Genomic DNA, 19,002 nt, shown 5'->3' with positions numbered 1-19,002 from the left:
TACATAGGAGATTTCCCTCCAACTGCCCACTATAGCAAAATTGTGCTGATACTGAAGGAGCCTCACAGGGAAAATAGGATAGGTTCAAAAGATGTAAAACTAAGCTAAGCAATCTAAGAAAGGAAAAGAGCGCAAGGGCATATGCAGGGTTAATGTGAATATCACACTGTTTGTTCTAGCACTGTCAGCTGTGTTCTTCCACTCATGCCCCACGTGTACCACTTAAGGCTCACCCTCCGGTTAGAACTCTGAATGCAGACTGACCTGTGTGGGAGGAGTTTCACCGTATGGAGGCTAGTACCTTCTCTGCTGCCTGGGTTCTTGGTCCTGGAAGCATGGAGTGAAGCTGCCTGCTTCTACCTACTTAAGAGCACACTCCGTTGTCAGACAGACTACCTCTGGGAGCGTGGTGTGCAGGTCATTGTCTTGTGGCGCCTCCGGGAAGTCAGCATGGCTGTTTTTCTGATAACACACTTGACTTTTTGGGCAGTACAGTAGCTTGGAATACTCCATGTCTGGGGAGTAGCTATAGGAATAATATCAGTGCACTCTTTTTGGGGCTGAGCTCCCCTTTTAGATGACCAAGAGGTGCATGTTGCTTGTTGTTTTTCTCTCCCTTGTACAGAGTGACTAGGCAGCGAACACCAGTTCCATAAATTTTAGGACTCACAAACCACACAAAACATGGCCAAAACTTGGTGAAACATTAGACATTCCATTTCCCTACTGGGAAAACAAGAGAACCTTAGAAATATTAGAAGTTGAATATTCTGGAGATAGAGTATGGTGGTCCGTTCCCATAGGTAGAATGCTTTGTTTCTAGTATTATTTTTTAATGCTGCTGATGCATCATTAATAGAATGATGTAAAAATTACTGTAGATGCAGATAATTTGTATTGACAAAGAGGATATTAATGTCCATAGCTATTGCAAGCTCTTTTGTCCTGTAGCAAAGCAATTATAGCAGAAAACATGACAATTGGGTTCCTAGCTGTTCGGATAATACAAATAATAATAATTGCCAGGGAAAATGTTGTCAGCACAACGAGGGGGGGGGGGGGAACAAAGAAAAACAAAACAATCATCCCCATCTGGACTAAGCAGAGACACTTATAGGAAAAAGTCATCAGTGGTGAAACAGAAAATAAGTCTAAACCTGCAAGTTTCACTCATGTGACTAGCCCTATTGATGTCAGTGAGACTACCCATGTGAAGAGAGTCCTGTGTGAGTAATGCTGAAGACGGTAAGCAAGGGCTATGAGCACAAGTAAAGCTATGCAAGACTTTCTCTCTCTTTAATCCAGATGGGGATGCTTGTTTTGGTTTGGGGGTGGGGGGGTTTCCAGTTGTACATATCAATGAACAAAACAAATAATGCAAAGAATCTCCCAGCGAAGCTATAGAGACCTTAATATACAATAAACATTCAGGGAAGAAATTGCAGGGATAACAGTTTAATTTATATTATGGACATATTTGAATGTTAAGGACCATGCTGTGTTCTTGTTCCACATACACAACTCCCAATGACATCAGCTGCAGCTGAACCTAAGGACCAAAAGCTGTATGGCCATGAGTATGACATTTTTCAGGAGTGATGGGAATCAATTTAGAGTTTATCGACCTTCACAGTGTCATGAAAAGTCTTTGTTTCTGTAACTATGGATGATGTCTGAGTGTATAAAGAAGGGACCATCCCATCTCTTCAGTGCTGATATGATAGAGATATGTAACTAGTTGTTAATATTCTTAGCACGTACATAACACTTTCCCATTTCATAATGCTCTAATACATCCCTCCTAACAACACTCCATTTTATAGCTAGGGAAAATTAAGCACAGGGATTTTGTAACTAATAACAATAAGAAGCAAATAATTAAACCATCAAGCATAGCATTTGGTCCCATATTTAGTAAGGACTAGTAGGGGTACTCTCATGCCTGTGCAGTCTGAAGGATATAATGTTAGAGATAATCCAAAATTTGGCTCATAAATTCCAATTCAGATTAAATTTTGTAATTTTGGTTTCTGGTAAGTGGCTGAATTATAAAAACAAAACTTCTGTAATCCAGCTGTATAATTTATATTTATGTGCCCAGTAAAGAGAAGTCCTGACTCTCAGCTAATGTAAATTGGCATAGCTGAGGATCTGGCCTATACAATTCAGATATATCCAAAACTAAGGCAGGTGAAATGCCTAAAACAGGCAAAATTTACAAATTTAAATATTTTTTCCAAAATTAAATAGTCTCCTCTCGCTCACAACTACTAAATAAACTACCGAGCCTTCCAGAATTAACAAAAGCCAGTAGCCCCAGTTTACAGATGTATTTGGAGTGGGTTGTCAAAGTTTTTGCATTGTGCTCCATGGCTAGTTCACTATTCCAAAGGACAAGGGTTCATGTGAGGGCCATAACAAGCCACCCATACAGGACACTGCTTCACTTGCATTTCAGTCACTTGGCCAATTACCATGGAAGCAGGGAATAGCCTACTGGATTCATGCAGTGTGGTATGGGCCATTACAAAGGCTGCTGCTCTAGTGCTTTGCTCTTACAACTGAGAGATAGCTGAGAGAGCGGTTGTTACCACCCTGGGTGTTCTGGATGTTTGTGCTAGTAGTTGTTATCTTTTAGCCCTCGTCCAGACTAACCCGCGGCATCGGCGGGTTAAAATCGATTGCTCGGGGATCGATATATCGCGTCTAGTCTGGACGCGGTGTATCGATCCCCGAGCGCGCTTACATCGATTCCGGAACTCCATCAATCCGAACGGAGTTCCGGAATCGACACGGAGAGCCGCGGACATCGATGCCGCGCCGTCCAGACTGGTGAGTACCTCGATTTTAGAAATTCGACTTCAGCTACGTTATTCACGTAGCTGAAGTTGCGTATCTAAAATCGATTTTAATTCCTAGTCTGGACGTGGCCTTAGACAGGAACCACTTGTCAACCGTTGAGAAACAATAACCACAAAGGCAAGGTATTGTAAAATTACAAATGAGGAATTTGAGTAGCTATTCAAGGAAAACAATTAAGAAAGGAGGGAGAAATAGCCTTTGTGTGCTTTCCAGACTCTTCATAAAATAGTGGAACAACCTCTCCCTACCTCTAACCCACCAAAAAGTAATACAAAAATGTGAGGAGTTTCAGTGCACTCACAACCACTGTGCACAAGACAAGTACTCCTTTGTAGACACACACCTTTGTGGACTCAGCCCGTTTAGCAACAGAATGAGATGCAGAGATAATTCAAATCCAGATTGGCTTGGCCCTGCCCTCCCCTGCCTTTGTTCCGTGCTCCTGCTTTGGGCCCTGTAAATCAGAGTTAGCCTGGAGACATGCTCAGTGCTTCAGTGCTTTCTCTCTCATAATTCCCTGTGTACTCAGTCCTTTTATTTTTTCCCTCTTCTATAAACAACCTCCTCAGCTGCTGGGATCTGCCAAGGCTCAGCAAACAAGTGCTCCAAGGCTACTAAAAATGGTTCAAGTAACTATAGCTGCTAGTTTATACAGGTTGTTGTTTATTCATGTGGAGAGCCTTCTGAAGATCCTCTCTTACCTCCAGCCACAAATCCCAGTAGACTGATAATGGCATCCAACAAGAAGTGTAGGCCCTGTTAACTCCCCCAAATCTCTGTTTGGCTTTTCATGCTAACTTCAGATCATTCTAAAGTCACCACTGATAGTCCAGGATTTCTGCAAAGACATTTAGTCCCATCATCATTCAGAACTGCCCATATCTGTGCTTCTATAATAATAGTGACAAACTTGGTTTGATCCGAAGCCCATTTAAGTCAAAGGAAAGATTTCCATTAACTTCAATGGGCTTTGGATCAGACCTCAACGAAGCATTCTGAGATCAGTATTTGACATGGAAGACTAGACTTCTGTCAGGGGAGGTAATGAGCTTTGAGTTTGTTTGTTTTTTTAAATCATTTAAAAAAGATGTTGAGGGCTTTTGTAAGGTTTTTGCAGGCTGAGTTAATATGATGGTAACAGTTGGACCAACTTTTATTCAGTCTGCAAAGTGAAACTCTAGGCTGCTTTGGAGACTAGCAATGAGCAGGTGCTCATCATTATTACTACAGCGACATGAAACACAACACTCACGAGGTGCTCTAATTCCTCCAGGGCAGTGGTTCCCAAACTTGTTCCACTGCTTGTTCTGTGGCCAGTACCTTCCTCGGCCCACGCAGCTTCCAGCAGCTCCCATTGGCCTAGAGCAGCGAACCACGACCACTGGGAGCCGCGATCAGCCGAACCTGTACGCGGCAGGTACACAAACCGGCTCAGCCTGCCAGGGGTTTTCCCTGCACAAGTGGCAGAACAAGTTTGGGAACCACTGCTCCAGGGAATTAGATTCTCTCCACAGAAAGATATACAAAAAAGTCAATTCATAATTGCAGTGCTGTGTGCATTTGCAAAGGGATTATTGCCAAACAGGAGGCCAGAGTCTCCTTTCATTTTCACCAGTGTAAATCAGAAGTGATTCCACTGAGTCACACCAGTGTAAATGAGAGAAGAATCAGGAACATTGTGTGTGTGTGTGTGTGTGTGTGTGTGTGTATGTAATATATCTATAATGTCTTTCCTCACAATTTACCTTCCTGGAGCTCTAGCCTTTTGACAGCAGTATGTAGAGGCTGAAATGTGCTGGTTAACCTTTCTCTGTAGCATCAGACAAGCTGGACCAGTGGTCTGCTCCAGAATGGCAACTCCACAGTAGTCATAAGCTATTGTAATCACATGAAAAGTAGAAATATAAATCTTCGTTTAGAAAACAAAATACTCCTTATAACTTTTGATATTTTTGGTACTATATTTTCATGAGTATTTCCATTTTCCTTTTCACCATGCCTACACTGAGACATTTCCTGAATATTACTATAACAAAATCTCATCACTTTGCAGGTAACATACCCTATTTGTTGCAATGCAAGTGTCTAATGGTGTTCAATCCATTGAAAATATAAACCTGACATTTATTGTATTTTAATTTTTCTACAGATTTTTCTTTTGTATGCTACTGTGATTCCCTTTGTTAAAACAACATTTTACAGCAAAAGAAAAACAAGGTTTGAATTTGAATTGCAAGAGAAGGTCTCTTAATCCACAGATGATTGACATGATGGATCCTAAAAGCTTCAAAGGGGCCATTATAGTCCATTTTGTCAGTCTGGATTTAGAAAGCTTTAATCCACAGATTATGGAAACAATAGTGCATAAGTGCTCTTTCCCCCACAGTTATAGTCTGCCACACCAATGAAAGATCGGATGTTAATCTGGACACTGTGCTGTTCAAGACCACTCGTTATGTGTATTAAAAAAAATCTTCTGAGAAAAGTAAATACTGTGCATGCCCTTATAGCTGTTTTCCTTTGTTTGTCTTTCTAATCTATACTTCTGGACAAAGGGGCAAATTCTGAAAGGTGCCAAGCACTTTCTTCAGTAGTCCATGTGAATTGAAGTGAATGGAGTGGGGGGAAAGTGGGAGTTTGCTGAGCACCTTTCACAAGACCCTGAGCACTAGGAGGATCAGACCTAAATATGCAAAATTAAACTATTTTAAAAAACAGATACTTGCTGGAGAAACAAGTAACCCTTCCTCAAGTAATTTGAAAATACAAATAGTCAATTTTTCTCCCTTATATACTAATAGCCAAATACATTTCAACCAAATTTGATAAATAATTTAAAAAAAACGTTCTGTAGCTGAGACTCTGTATTGTTCTCTGAGAAATTTTTTTGCAGATGAGTTATAAAACCCTGAAAAATAGGGGTTTATAATGGAAAAGCTTGTAGATCCTTAACACTAGTGTTCCTACAGTAAGTCAAAGATGACATAGCATGTCCTTTTATTTTCCAAGGCTGTGTTCTCTTTACAGTTAAATCGGATTCTACAGATTTATTATCAGATGTGGCATGGTTAACACAAAGGAAAAATGAATGCCCTTAATTTTAAAAAATAGGTTGTAGATTAAAAAAAAGTTAACCATTCATACAATAAAAAGAAAAGAAACACAAAAAAGGAACCTCTGCGGCAGACTGTGCCTTGAAATTATCCTCACTAAATTACAATCATGCACTTTCCACTCCTTGTAATTAAACATTAGGTTTTATTTATTCCAGATGCATTTGCTTCAAGTAAACCCAGATCCTTTTTTGTTATTGTAAATCTTTTACAGGACTCTCTGACCTGCAGATAGTTGGGGAATAAAGGAAATATTTTCCACAGATAAGGCATTTGATGAATAATTTGTGTATTACAATTTATGATCAATGCAATTTGTTTGGTAAATCTCTATTGGTTAATCTACTATTCATGCAACCTTGTAAGAGAGTATTGTGTGCCTTGTAAGAGAATCATGTGTATATTTGTCTATATACAGACCTGTGTGTATAAGAAGTAGATGTGCAAGGAAATTTTTTTTAAAGTATTTATTTTCACCTTTGCTCTGACCACAAACAGCAAAGCAAAATGGAATCACAAGCAAGCAAGTAAGTTTCATAAGAGATTTACGAAAATCCAGAATCCTAAGGATAGTATATCATATCACATCTCTTACCATCCTTGGTAGATTAGTGAGTTTTAAGAAGTTTTTTTTATTTATTCTGTTCAGAGAATGATGTTTTATTTGCAAATAAGCATGTAGTTTAGATCTGGCCTAAAATGTTTGAAACTCAAATTTTTTAGATGAAAAAGGGACTTTTTGTTCACAAATTACAGAACAAAATGTATTCCTTTTTTCAACCAGCTCTAATTCAAATCAGTATGTGTGTTGTCAAGAAAGACAATGTGATGCTATAACTAATTTAGGGATAACACCTGGCTTTCACAGAAGCAATTCCATAGACCTGAAAACTGGATAGGCCCAAGCTGGAAGCTAAAATATGAAACATGCACCCTAAATTCTGGGAGAGGTCTCCATATGCTGGAAACTACTACCCCTAAGGTTTTGTTTCTAGGTTTGACCAAAACCAGGAGGAGTCTATTTTTGGATCTGGTTCAGGTGCAGCCCAACATGTAAAAATTTCTTACTACCTGCTTATCTGCAAGAATACTACCATTTTGGCTCAATATTTTGTGAGAATATCTTGTATGGTTTTGTTGCTGTTGGACCTACACTCTAATTTAGTTTGGCCCCAAACATAAATTCAAAACACAGGCTAAACCTAAATCTAATCCAGATCCAAATACAGAGACTTATTTCTCTCATCATTCTCCCCTTCCAACTCTACTTTAAAAATACAAATTATCCAGATGTTTGTATTCACTTTCTGGGCCCTAAATATATAGGTAAAGTGCAATTATATAAATGTTTTGAAGACCATCCAAAATGTTTATGTGATTGTTTGCATACGAATTTTGCATTCAGGAGATAAACATTGAATTATAGATAATCACAGCCGAGATGATCAGGTTTAACCTATATAATTTTCATGCGTGTGTTTTTGTTCATAAAAATACACAACATGTCATACAATATTCATTTATTATGGCATTTTTGAAGGAACAGTATTCTATCACCTTTTAATGGTGCCTGCCATTGTGGCCTCTAAGCTGTTTTATTTGCTATTTTGAATTTACAAATTTATAGTACTGTATGCATCCATTGATATATTTAGATAACTGTTCAGAAGCATATACTTTTTGCCCATTATACAGTGTACCCTGGTATTGTATTTCTATTAGAATGAGTGAGTATTCAAACTGTTTTAAAAGTGATTAATTTTTTCAGTGGCGATTTGTTTGGCTCTTTTTATTCTAGGTCTAGGGCCTGTGCGTGTGTGTGTGTGTGTGTTTGTTCTTTCTGTATATCTGTCTGTCTCTGTCATTCAAATGGTGACTTATTTTTCTTGTCCTTCAGTGAGCTATTTTGCTTGCTTTGCAATATTTTTCTTCTTTGTTTTGTAAATTAGGAAGATTGGAGTTATGACATTGTAAGAGTGATAAATGGTCCAATTTCTTTTTGAAGTTAGCAGGAAAGGCCATGTCAGTATTTGCCCTTCTGAGGAACAGCAGCACAAGCCATGTCTCCCACTCTCCTGTCTTCCAGTTCTAAATATCAAGAATTTAGAGAGCACAGAGGCGACCAAGCATCACATTCACATCCAGATTCAGGCTTGCAACTGGAGAGAGAGTTGTGGGAGGGGGGAGAAGAAGGGAGGGGGGAGGTAAAGATGGGCCATTAGAGGGCACTTTTGCAATCCTAGAGAAGGAAAACTGTTTGTTATTTCACTTAGGACTGTCTACTCTAGCTTTTGCTTAAAATCAGTGATAAACAGCAGGCAAATCCTTCCAGTCAGCAGGAATATATCAATAAAATATTGATTCTTGCTTTAAAAACCAATCAAACAAAAAAGTAACCAAGATAAACATGCAGAAAAGGGAATAAAAGATATTTAGGAGGTGGCACAGCCAGGAGAACAAGAAGTCACACAACATATTTCAGATAGTTGTACAGTTTCAGAGTAGCAAAGTTTAGGCCTCTTCTTGTACATGTGTTCTAAAAATAAACCAGGCTCCGGCCTGGTTATACAGAACAAATAAAAACATTCTTGGCTGAATGTTTCCAAGAAGTGGGGATGGGGAAGGGGTGAGGTGGTTTGGCAATAAGCAGTAAATGAATTTTAAGAGAGATGTCATTGAAATCAATGGAGTTTCACCCACCAGTGCCAGTGGTGAATCTGACCAAAAATATATTTACAAGGAAATAAAACAAGAGGGATTTACGGCCACAATGCATATGTTGTCTGAGCAATCTGTACAGGGTGTAACTCGGTCTATGCCAAAATGTAACTGCTCTGTCGTAGAAAATTCTGTTAATTAGGTTTAGTATGAAAGGATTGTGCAAAACTAGTGCCTTAAATTTTCAAAACCAAATAATGATTTTGGATGCCTCAGTTTTCCCATGTCCAATTTCAGGAAGTGTTGTCCAAGAAAATTAATCCCCTTTAAAGTACCTCAGGTTGGGTATTTGAAAATGAAGGCACCTAAAATCACTATTCACCTTTACGTATCAAGGCGAGGGATTATAAACCATTCATTTTTCATTTACAATTTCAAAAGGTATAGAGTAGGCTAGGGCTGTCGTCCTCACTCAGGTAAAATTCCCATTGACTTCATTGGGTGTCATGCCTGAATAAGCACTACAGAACTGAACCCAACATATCTCCAGTGTTGTTTTTAATCCAAGGAATACTTTGATAATTAGATACAGAAAATGAAGGTAAAACTGAATCTTTTCTACCTCTCCAGTTGTTAAAGTTGACAACCCATCCACAAGGGTACTTAAAGTGGATTATCTGGTGAAATAATTTAAGAAGTCTAGCTAATCCTATAATCAAAAGTAGTTTATTTTAATAAAGGTTAAATTGCATTGGAGCTGACACTAATATACAGTATTGGGATATCAGGGGGGTTAATTTAGAGGATGCTGTCTTCAGAAACTGTCAGCGTTTCTTACCTTACCATCGTCTGCTGTAATTGTTCTGGTTAAGTCAGAATTCTTCTCCCCATTGGTTGAGGATAATACTTGAAACATCAATAAACAAAATGTTTCATTATACCCACAACTCATTCAACATGGTATAAGGAAGGAGTTTTTTTGCTGACTTTGGTGATTTGAGTCAGCAACTATTTTGATTTACAATCTTTGTTTCCAACATGTCAAATACCATTAGCTTTGCTGGTTAATATATCAATGTTTCAATCTGAATTCAAGAAAATAGGAGCTATTTAGGATGAAATTTGACAAATTTTGGAGAGACAGAATCATGATTTGACTATAAAAGAGGCTAAGATTTTGCCACAGAGGTCATGGAAGTCATGGAATTCGTGACTTCCAGAGACCTCTATGATATTTGTGCTTCAGCCCTAGGGCAGCGGGGCTGAAGCTGTCAGCAAGGATCCCCTGCAACTCCCAGCTACTTTGGAGAGGTCGGTGGTGGGGCCTGTAGTCCTGAGCTGCTCCAGCTCCCAGCTCCCATGTGCGGCAGAGACTCCTGCAGCTCCAAGCCACTGCCGGCAGGGGGATTCCGCAGCTCCCAGCCAGCATGGGTGGCAGATGAAGGACCCCGCAGCTCCCAGCCACCATGGGCAGATCCCACAGCTCAAAGCTGCTGCTGGTGACAGGGGGGACCCCATGCTCTCAGCCACCATGGGTGGGAAACCCTGGAGCCCCAGCAGCAGTGGGTGCTGGACTCTCCTCCCTCCCTATTTCCTCATAGTTATTTTTAATAAAAGTCAGGGACAGGTCACAGACTTTTGTGGATTTTTGGTTATTGCCCATGACCTGTCCCTGACTTTTACTAAAAATAACTGTGACAAAAATCTTAGCCTTAACTGTAAACAGTAATGACATTTTCTTAAATAAAGCACCCATGCCTTTTTCCTACCAAAGTGCTTAGCACACTGCAGCATAATAACAATATAATTAATTAAAAATCAGTGAAGCAGAAGAATAAAACGTGCATTTTAAAATACTGCAAGTGATATATATGCAGAGGAAAGGAAGATGCAAAGAACGTGAGGGTACATGAAGGGAGAAAGTTTAAAAGGACCATGTGGATGGAAGGAGCAATTAAATGGCAATGATATTATAGGCAGATGTAGCAATTTAAGGGAACAAGAATAGTATCAGATTTCTTGAGAGTTGAAGCAATCTATAGTTCTTGCTGTGTATGAAAGGGGAGCTGACTATATCCCAGAGAGAAGATCTCTGAAGCTGTTCTCAGGGCAGAATTGGGGAAGGTGAAGATGGAAAAGAGGAAGAGGCCTTGCTTGTGCTCCATGTGACAGGAGTAGAGAGGAGAGAGCTGTTGGGGCCCAATGTCCCTAAGCAAGTTCTACCAAAAGTCTGTGTGGAGGGAGGAGAGGGAGGCTGCCAGTCACCTCCTCTGTTGATTGCCTGCTACCTCTCTTCAGAGGGAAGTGGATCCTGTGTTAGACTGGCCCCCGGAAGGGAGACCCTGCTGGGGTTCCATAATGTGGAAGGGAGTGAGAGGGAACCCTTGGGATCTTGTGTCTTTGGTAATCTCTGCTGAGGGTCCAAAGGAAGAGAACAGGGGCTGGGATTAGAGAGAAGGGGGTACACTGGCTGGCAGGGACCTGCATTCAGCTCCTTCTGGCTGCTGCTGTTCTTTGGGAGCTTGTAGTAGGCCATCCTCTGGAATGGGAAGGAGGAGGCCTCTGGTGCTCCCATTGGGGCTGAGTGTTTATATTTTCATAAAGAAGTTGAAGGGAAAGAGTAGGTTTATTATGATTGAAATTACACACTCTGCTTCTCAAGGAGCCATGGGTTTGATATTTCACATAAACTGTCAGAGAATGGTCAAGTAGGGGTAAAAAATATTTTGTAAGATGTGATCTAAAGAAGAAAGTGTGTGTTATAGAGATATAATCAACCTACCCTGTAGAATAGAAAAATATTGTAAACCCATATGCATAGCCCTAGTAATAGCAAGGAAAGTAAAATAAAAATGACACTACAAATTAGTTCCCCAAACTCACTGAAATACACATGGTTTAGGAAGCGGACTAGAAATCTCTCAACTAATTTTGTAACTTTTATCAAAATATAATTTAAATGCCCTTTACTATTCTTGTAATTGGGGTGTTCTTTTTTATTTTTCTGTACCAAATCCATTGCATATTAGATCATGTACTGTATTGAATGGAGAATTTAATTCCATCCCACTGTATATCTAGGGATAGTCATTACTGATCTAGTTATAGGCATAACAATGAAAGTCTGGTCTTATGAATTATTGTGCCTAATTTGTAAAGGATTCTTTGCCTTTGTGTTTTGGAATCCCCATCAGGCCTAAGGACTAAGCACTGCTGAACTGCATGCTAATATCAATATGCTTTAAAGGTATATGGGATAATATTTCATATTTTCCTAATTCACTATTTATATAAAGGGTAATTTGACTGGAAAAATTTACTTGTCGAAAGGATTGCTAGGAGTCCAACCAAAATCTATGGAAAGTGAAGTTGATATAACCTCTATCTACCATGTAAAAGCAGCAAAGAATCCTGTGGCACCTTATAGACTAACAGACGTTTTGGAGCATGAGCTTTCGTGGGTGAATACCCACTTCTTCAGATGCATCTGAAGAAGTGGGTATTCACCCACGAAAGCTCATGCTCCAAAACGTCTGTTAGTCTATAAGGTGCCACAGGATTCTTTGCTGCTTGTACAGATCCAGACTAACACGGCTACCCCTCTGATACTATCTACCATGTGTTAGTGCTCGCTCCCAGGTCCAGCAAGTTATATTTCATTGTGGCAAAATGTCAAATTATAGATCTACAAAAATATATGGAAGGCTTTGCTCACTGTTAATGAGTAGAAAGAGAGAGAAATACCAGACAATGGCTCATTTTGAAATCGGTGAGTAAGCTCAACTTCATAGAAGTTGGAGATGGAAAAAAATTCTATTTAGATTGTTCCTTACCATATATATTACTAATGCTTGTATAGTTAGCCACATGAACTGAAGGATCCCCTGAAATATAAAGCGCATGTGTAACTACTAACATTAGTGCTGTATGTGCATATCAAGAATATATTAGACTCTTCAGTTTGGATCCTTGCTAAAAAAAAATTTTTTTTTTTTTTTTTTACAGCTTTGGAAAACATCTACATATTCTAGTACCATTTATTTTAAATATGACTTGCTTAAGAACACAGTAGGTATAAAGGGCCAGGTCCTCAACTGTGGTGAATTGGTGTAAGGTGCAACATCAGCTTATAATATCTAAGAATCTGACCCAAAGTCATGAGAAAAATATTGCTTTATCAAAATTTCATCTTTTCTGAGTCAATATAGTTGCATAATAATAAAGCCATACAATTAAAATGGAACAACACTGTGTATCAAAAAGTAGCAGTTACTAGTGAACTTTTCATTTAGAATTCATCAGACATGAATCCCTTTTGTTGCTGTAGGATGCTCTTGCTCCATTGGTTTGTGTTCTTGCTGCTGCTCCCGCTCAACTCCAGGACACAGAAGCTGCCTACCAGAGATGAGGAACTTTTTCAGATGCAGATCCGGGACAAAGCATTTTTCCATGATTCATCAGTAATCCCAGATGGAGCAGAAATTAGCAGCTTTCTCTTCAGAGATGCACCTAAAAGGTACCTTGACTAGTATAATTTATAGGGTTGCACGTGGAACTTAATATTTATATTTGTTTTGGATTTTTTAGAATCAAGTTTTAGATCCAAATATGAAAAATACAAATATCTTCTTGCATCAGAAAATAACTGTGTTTCTGTCCCAGTAGGTCACACTGACCCAGGCTGAACCCCAACCCCATTCAATTTATTTTCACTATCAGTGTGATTCCAGAGGCCACACAAACCACAAAATTTTCCTGAAGTGAGGCCACAAACCAAGTCAGGGGGTGGGTGGGGGAAGGAAAAGGAAACCAATTCTGTAGAGGGTCTCTAACCACCCTATTTTCATATACTTGTACTGAGACCCAAATACACACAAAACAAACCCCAATCACCCCACCAAAAATAACACAAAAAATAACAACCATCTTCAATAGAATTCTCTCTCCGGTATGTGGAAACCAGATATTAATTTCACTTTACAGTGCCTGTTTAATCCATTTAGTAATGTGATAAATTGAAGAGAACTAGTCATATCCTACTGAAAAACAAAACAAAAACCAACCAAAGAAACAAACCAAAAAACCCAAATAAGTCCAGGAATATACATAATATTTAACCAACCACAAATAAAGGGTTAAGTGAACACTTTTTGCTTTTTGATATTTTGACACCCCACTTTGAACTAAGTATGGAGAAAATAAATTTTCAGTTGGTCTGAAAGGACATTGAAGGAATACATCAAGTGTGAAATCAAATCTATAAGAGTTTTGCCAGTGACTTGAGTGAGGGCTGAATTTCACCTCCAAGTAAAAATTGTTGTAGTCTAGAGCTGATGATACACAAAACAGAAAACATTGCTTTTCAAGGATATGTGTTTTCCAGCTTTCCCTCCCCCCCCATGTAATAATATCTACAGAAAAGAGTATAAAATAAAAGCAAAATATGATTGTTCATTTGAAAGCACAAAATATTTTCACTCACTTTGGGGGTAAAGCAAGAACTGTTTACATGGACTTCATGGTACTTGGTATACATCAAACAATTAATAAAAGCATTTTAATATACCAGAAAGAGAGGAGGCGGGTGTGTGTGTGTGATATTTTATATGCTTAGAGAGTCCCATTGTGCTAGACACTGTACAAGCACATGACAAAGAGATGGTCCTAGCCTCAAAGAGCTTTCATCTTAAGTGGTAGGTAACATCATATTTGTCCTTGTTTACACCTTTCTTGATTTGTCTCCGTTACCCATGAGCACCAGTCCAGAAAATTTGTCAACTGCTGTTTCTTGTCATTATAGTTTATTAATGTTATACTTTTGTTAATCTGCCATAGGTATTTCTTTGTGGTTGAAGAAGATAACACTGCCTTAGCAGTTACTGTAACACCATGTGATGCTCCTTTGGAATGGAAGCTGAGCCTGCAGGAACTTCCAGAAGAGGCCAGTGCAGAAGGTTCAGGTAAAAAAAAACCCAGTGAAAACTAATTCTGGGACTTTATGGGAGAATTGATAATGGGAGACTTTAATCTCTACCTGATTCAAGTCTGCCCAAATGAGTAGTGATGTGATACACACAATTTTGTGGTGTGTGTAACAGTTAAGAGGATGTCTGAGTCCTTACTGTTTGAATATGAATCCCAACCTTACATTAGTTTAGAAGGCAGGCAACAGTCAGTGACATGGAGAGTGAAAGAGAGGAATACACTCCCTTGGGTTAAATAAAGAAAAAGGTGACTCTGTCAGTCCTCCAGGTGAGTCTAACACATTGCAATGCACTAATCTCATCTAAAGGGAGCTTCAAGAGAAAGAACTAGGAGTAAACAGATCAGAAAGTACATTATAAATCTAAGCAGAGCAATGACCAGGGAATGTAATGGAGAGCAGAGGGAGGGAGTATGCATATTTGAAAATAAAACATTTCATTTTATATGGAAATATCATAAAGTAAAACTTTGCTTATTGATATCATGTGGATTTCATTTGTTAACAAACCACATCATTCTGAACACTCAGCCTGATCTCCTGGGTAACATTGGCCATAAAAGTTCCCCAAAATTATTCCTAGAGCATTCCTTCTGGAAAAACATCCAATCTTCATTTAACAATTGTTAGTGATGGAGATTTTACTCAAATCCTTGGTAAATTGTTCCAATGATTACTTATTCTCATTGTTAAAGATGATTTATTTCCAGTTTGAAATTGCCTAGCTTCAACTTCCAGCCATTGAATTGTTTATCTGCTAGACTGAAGAGCCCCCATATAGGTATTTATAGACTGTCATCAAGTCACCCCTTAACTGTCTCTTTGTTAAGCTAAATAGATTGAGTTCCCTAAGTCTATTACTAGAGTATCAGAGGAGTAGCCATGTTAGTCTGGATCTGTAAAGAGCAACAAAGAGTCCTATGGCACCTTAAAGACTAACAGATCTATCTTTAAGGTGCCACAGGACTCTTTGTCTATTACTGGAAGCCATATTTTATAATACTTGTGGCTCTTCTCTGAACTCTCTCCAGTTAATCAACATCCTTCTTGAATTGTGGGCACCTGAACTGGACACAGTATTCCATCAGCTGTTTCACCAGTGCCAAATGGATTTGAGTTCTCTCACTTCCCTCTCACCCCTAGTGTGTTCCTTTGAGAACATACCTGTTGTGGGCTATTGATATGGGGAAGCCTGCAACTGGGGCTTCTTTCCAAGCGGTAGCTGTTCTAGAGAGAAAGAATGTGATATTTGATTTCCAGATCCTTTTGTAGAAGCATTAAAAACCAAATACCTGCCTTTAAATACAAAGTGAATCAGTCTTCAAAAAAAATCACATACCGTACAATTTCTGTTGTACTTGTAAATAATAGGATCTCTAAATCAGTTTCACTGTGTATTAAGACTCAAGTACTACTTGCTCAAAAGTGGATTGATTTCATTAATGCCTGATCATTATTTCTGATTGGAGTATCCTATGCTCCAGAAACTGTTTCATCTGGCTCTGACATTTTACTTACAAGTAGCTATTAGAGTTTCATTTTCCTATATCATCATATCTTGACACATTTAACATTTTTCTGTGTTCATATTCTAGGTGAACCAGAACCACTTGAGCAGCAGAAACAACAGATTATTAATGAAGAAGGCGCAGAGCTGTTCTCTTACAAAGGCAATGATGTTGAATACTTTGTCTCTCCTAGTTCCCCATCTGGTTTGTACCAATTAGAACTGCTGTCAACTGAGAAAGATACACATTTTAAAGTATATGCCACGACAACTCCAGAATCAGACCAGCCTTATCCCGAATTACCTTATGATCCAAGAATTGATGTCACCTCTCTTGGACGCACAACAGTCACATTGGCATGGAAACCAAGCCCTACAGCATCTTTACTGAAACAGCCAATTCAGTATTGCATCGTCATCAATAAAGAACACAACTTCAAAAGTCTCTGTGCTGCTGAAGCCAAACTCAGTTTTGATGATGCCTTCATGATGGCTCCAAAACCAGGCCTGGATTTCAGCCTCTTTGATTTTGCTCATTTTGGCTTCCCTTCAGACAACAACTCTGGCAAAGAACGTAGCTTCTTAAAATCATCATCAAAGCTTAGTCGCCAAATGTCTTCGAAGCCAAGAGTTGACCTGCAGAAGATTTGCATTGGGAACAAGAACATTTTCACACTATCTGATCTGAAACCTGATACACAGTACTACTTTGACATGTTTGCAGTAAATGTTAACACAAATATGAGCACTGCCTATATTGGCACCTTTGCCAGAACTAAAGAGGAAGCCAAACAGAAGACAGTTGAACTGAAAGATGGGAAAGTTACAGATGTGTTTATCAAGAGAAAGGGAGCCAAATTTCTACGATTTGCTCCTGTTTCGTCACACCAAAAAGTCACCTTCTTTGTTCATTCATGCCTGGATGCTGTTCAGATCCAAATTAGAAGAGATGGAAAACTTCTCTTGTCTCAGAATGTTGAGGAGGTCCGTCAGTTCCAACTTAGAGGAAAACCAAAAGCTAAATATCTAATTAGGCTGAAAGGAAGTAAGAAAGGTGCTTCCATGTTGAAGATCTTAGCTACTACAAGACCTAATAAGCAATCATTTCCTTCTCTTCCTGAAGACACAAGAATCAAAGCCTTCGATAAACTTCGCACATGTTCTTCAGCCACAGTGGCCTGGCTAGGCACACAAGAAAGAAACAAATTTTGCATCTACAAAAAGGAAGTGGGTGACAATTATAGTGACGAGCAAAAGAAAAGAGAACAAAACCAGTGCTTGGGTCCAGATACAAGGAAGAAATCAGAAAAAGTCCTCTGTAAATATTTTCATAGCCAGAATCTACAGAAAGCAGTTACCACAGAGACAATTAAAGGCCTGCAGCCTGGCAAGTCCTACCTGCTGGATGTTTATGTTATAGGGCATGGAGGACACTCAGCCAAATATCAGAGCAAACTGGTGAAAACAAGGAAGTTCTGTTAGTGACCTGGTGTATAGAAATATATGGAACTCCAGTCTGAACATTATCCTACTTTCAATAAAGAGATTGACTACTTTCACAACTGAGAAGTTGTGACCTGTATTTGTACTGTGTAGAAAAATATCAACTTGTATATTTATGTTTACATAAATAATTGTCTGGAGAGATTAAGCCCGGTGCTTTCTGATGGCATCTGGCAGTTGTATTATGTGTTCGGTGGTCCACGTTTGATGCTCAGTAGATGTTCAAGGTAGCAAGAAACCTTGAAGGAACTTCCATTCTTTTGCTTCCATATTGCATGAACTGCTTCTAAATTATTTTATTACTTAAAAGGCTGAGACAAGTCATTCAACTGCCTTGTTATTCTCACACACACACACACACACACACACACACACACACACACACACACACACACACACTTCCGCTTTACGTAGATGGTAGGATTTCTGTAAATTATTTTATAAAGTTTCATTTTAAATGTTTGTTTATATGATTGTAAACTAATTAAAATCATGCCCATCAAAATACAGATTTAAACTAAGTATTAACTGGACTGCACATGAGTCTGTTTCATTGCTAATGTAAATTCTTATCTGGTTGATTTTAACGTTTAAATACTGTATGTATTTCGTGTACAAAGTTGTCATACATTATATTCCTGTACATAAAATTAAAAATATTAGATTATATATTACTTCTCTTCTCTCGGTATTCTCAAGAGGAACCTAGGCACCTGATACATAAAAGTCTGACCATGAACTAAGAGATGGGGTAAAGCCGATTGCTGCAGAGGAGAGTCTATTGATAGAGAGTCTCTAGGTTTTAGTCAGGAGGAGAGGATGGAAGAGGATAAAGTAGGGGCCAGATCAGACAAGAAACATTCACATAAAAAAGAATCTGACACATCAGAAAAGAGCAAACAAATAAACAGTGACAAACTTTTAAAGTGCTTGTACACAAATGCTAGAGTCTAAATAATAAGATGGATGAACTAGAGTGCCTCATGTTAAAGGAGACTAGTGATATAATAGGCATCACAGAAACCTGGTGGAGGGAGGACAATCAATGGGGTACAAAATATATTGGAAGGACAGAACAGGTCATGCTGGCGGGGAGAAGTGGCACTATATTCTTTGCTTCAGTCTTCACAGCTGAGGATGTTAGAGAGAGTCCCAAACCTGAACTATCCTTTGTAGTGAGGAATTGCCACATATTGAAGTGTCATTAGAGAAGGTTTTGGAATTAAGTTTAACAATTAACAGTAACAAGTCACCAGGACCAGATGGCATTCACCCAAGTGTTCTGAATGAAGTCAAATGTGAAATTGCAGAACTATTAACTATGGTTTGTAACCTGTCCTTTAAATCAGCTTCTGAACTCAGTGACTGGAAGATAG

At 38.8% G+C, this 19,002-nt stretch overlaps 1 protein-coding gene across 1 annotated transcript in view; it reads left to right on the top strand.

Annotated features, from left to right (window-relative positions):
• Positions 1-18,295, top strand: part of NDNF (neuron derived neurotrophic factor) — a 28,808-nt gene extending 10,513 nt beyond the window's left edge. Inside the window, exons 2-4 of the mRNA XM_050946480.1 lie at positions 12,961-13,149; positions 14,469-14,593; positions 16,212-18,295. Coding sequence (XP_050802437.1) covers positions 12,962-13,149; positions 14,469-14,593; positions 16,212-17,605 — 1,707 coding nt within the window. The 5' untranslated portion in view covers position 12,961 and the 3' untranslated portion in view covers positions 17,606-18,295. The remainder of the gene's footprint in view (positions 1-12,960; positions 13,150-14,468; positions 14,594-16,211) is intronic.
• Positions 18,296-19,002: the final 707 nt, after the last annotated feature.

This window comes from Gopherus flavomarginatus, chromosome 3, assembly GCF_025201925.1.
Source record: "Gopherus flavomarginatus isolate rGopFla2 chromosome 3, rGopFla2.mat.asm, whole genome shotgun sequence".
NCBI lineage: Eukaryota > Metazoa > Chordata > Testudines > Testudinidae > Gopherus > Gopherus flavomarginatus.
This window is presented reverse-complemented; position numbering and strand designations above follow the sequence as displayed.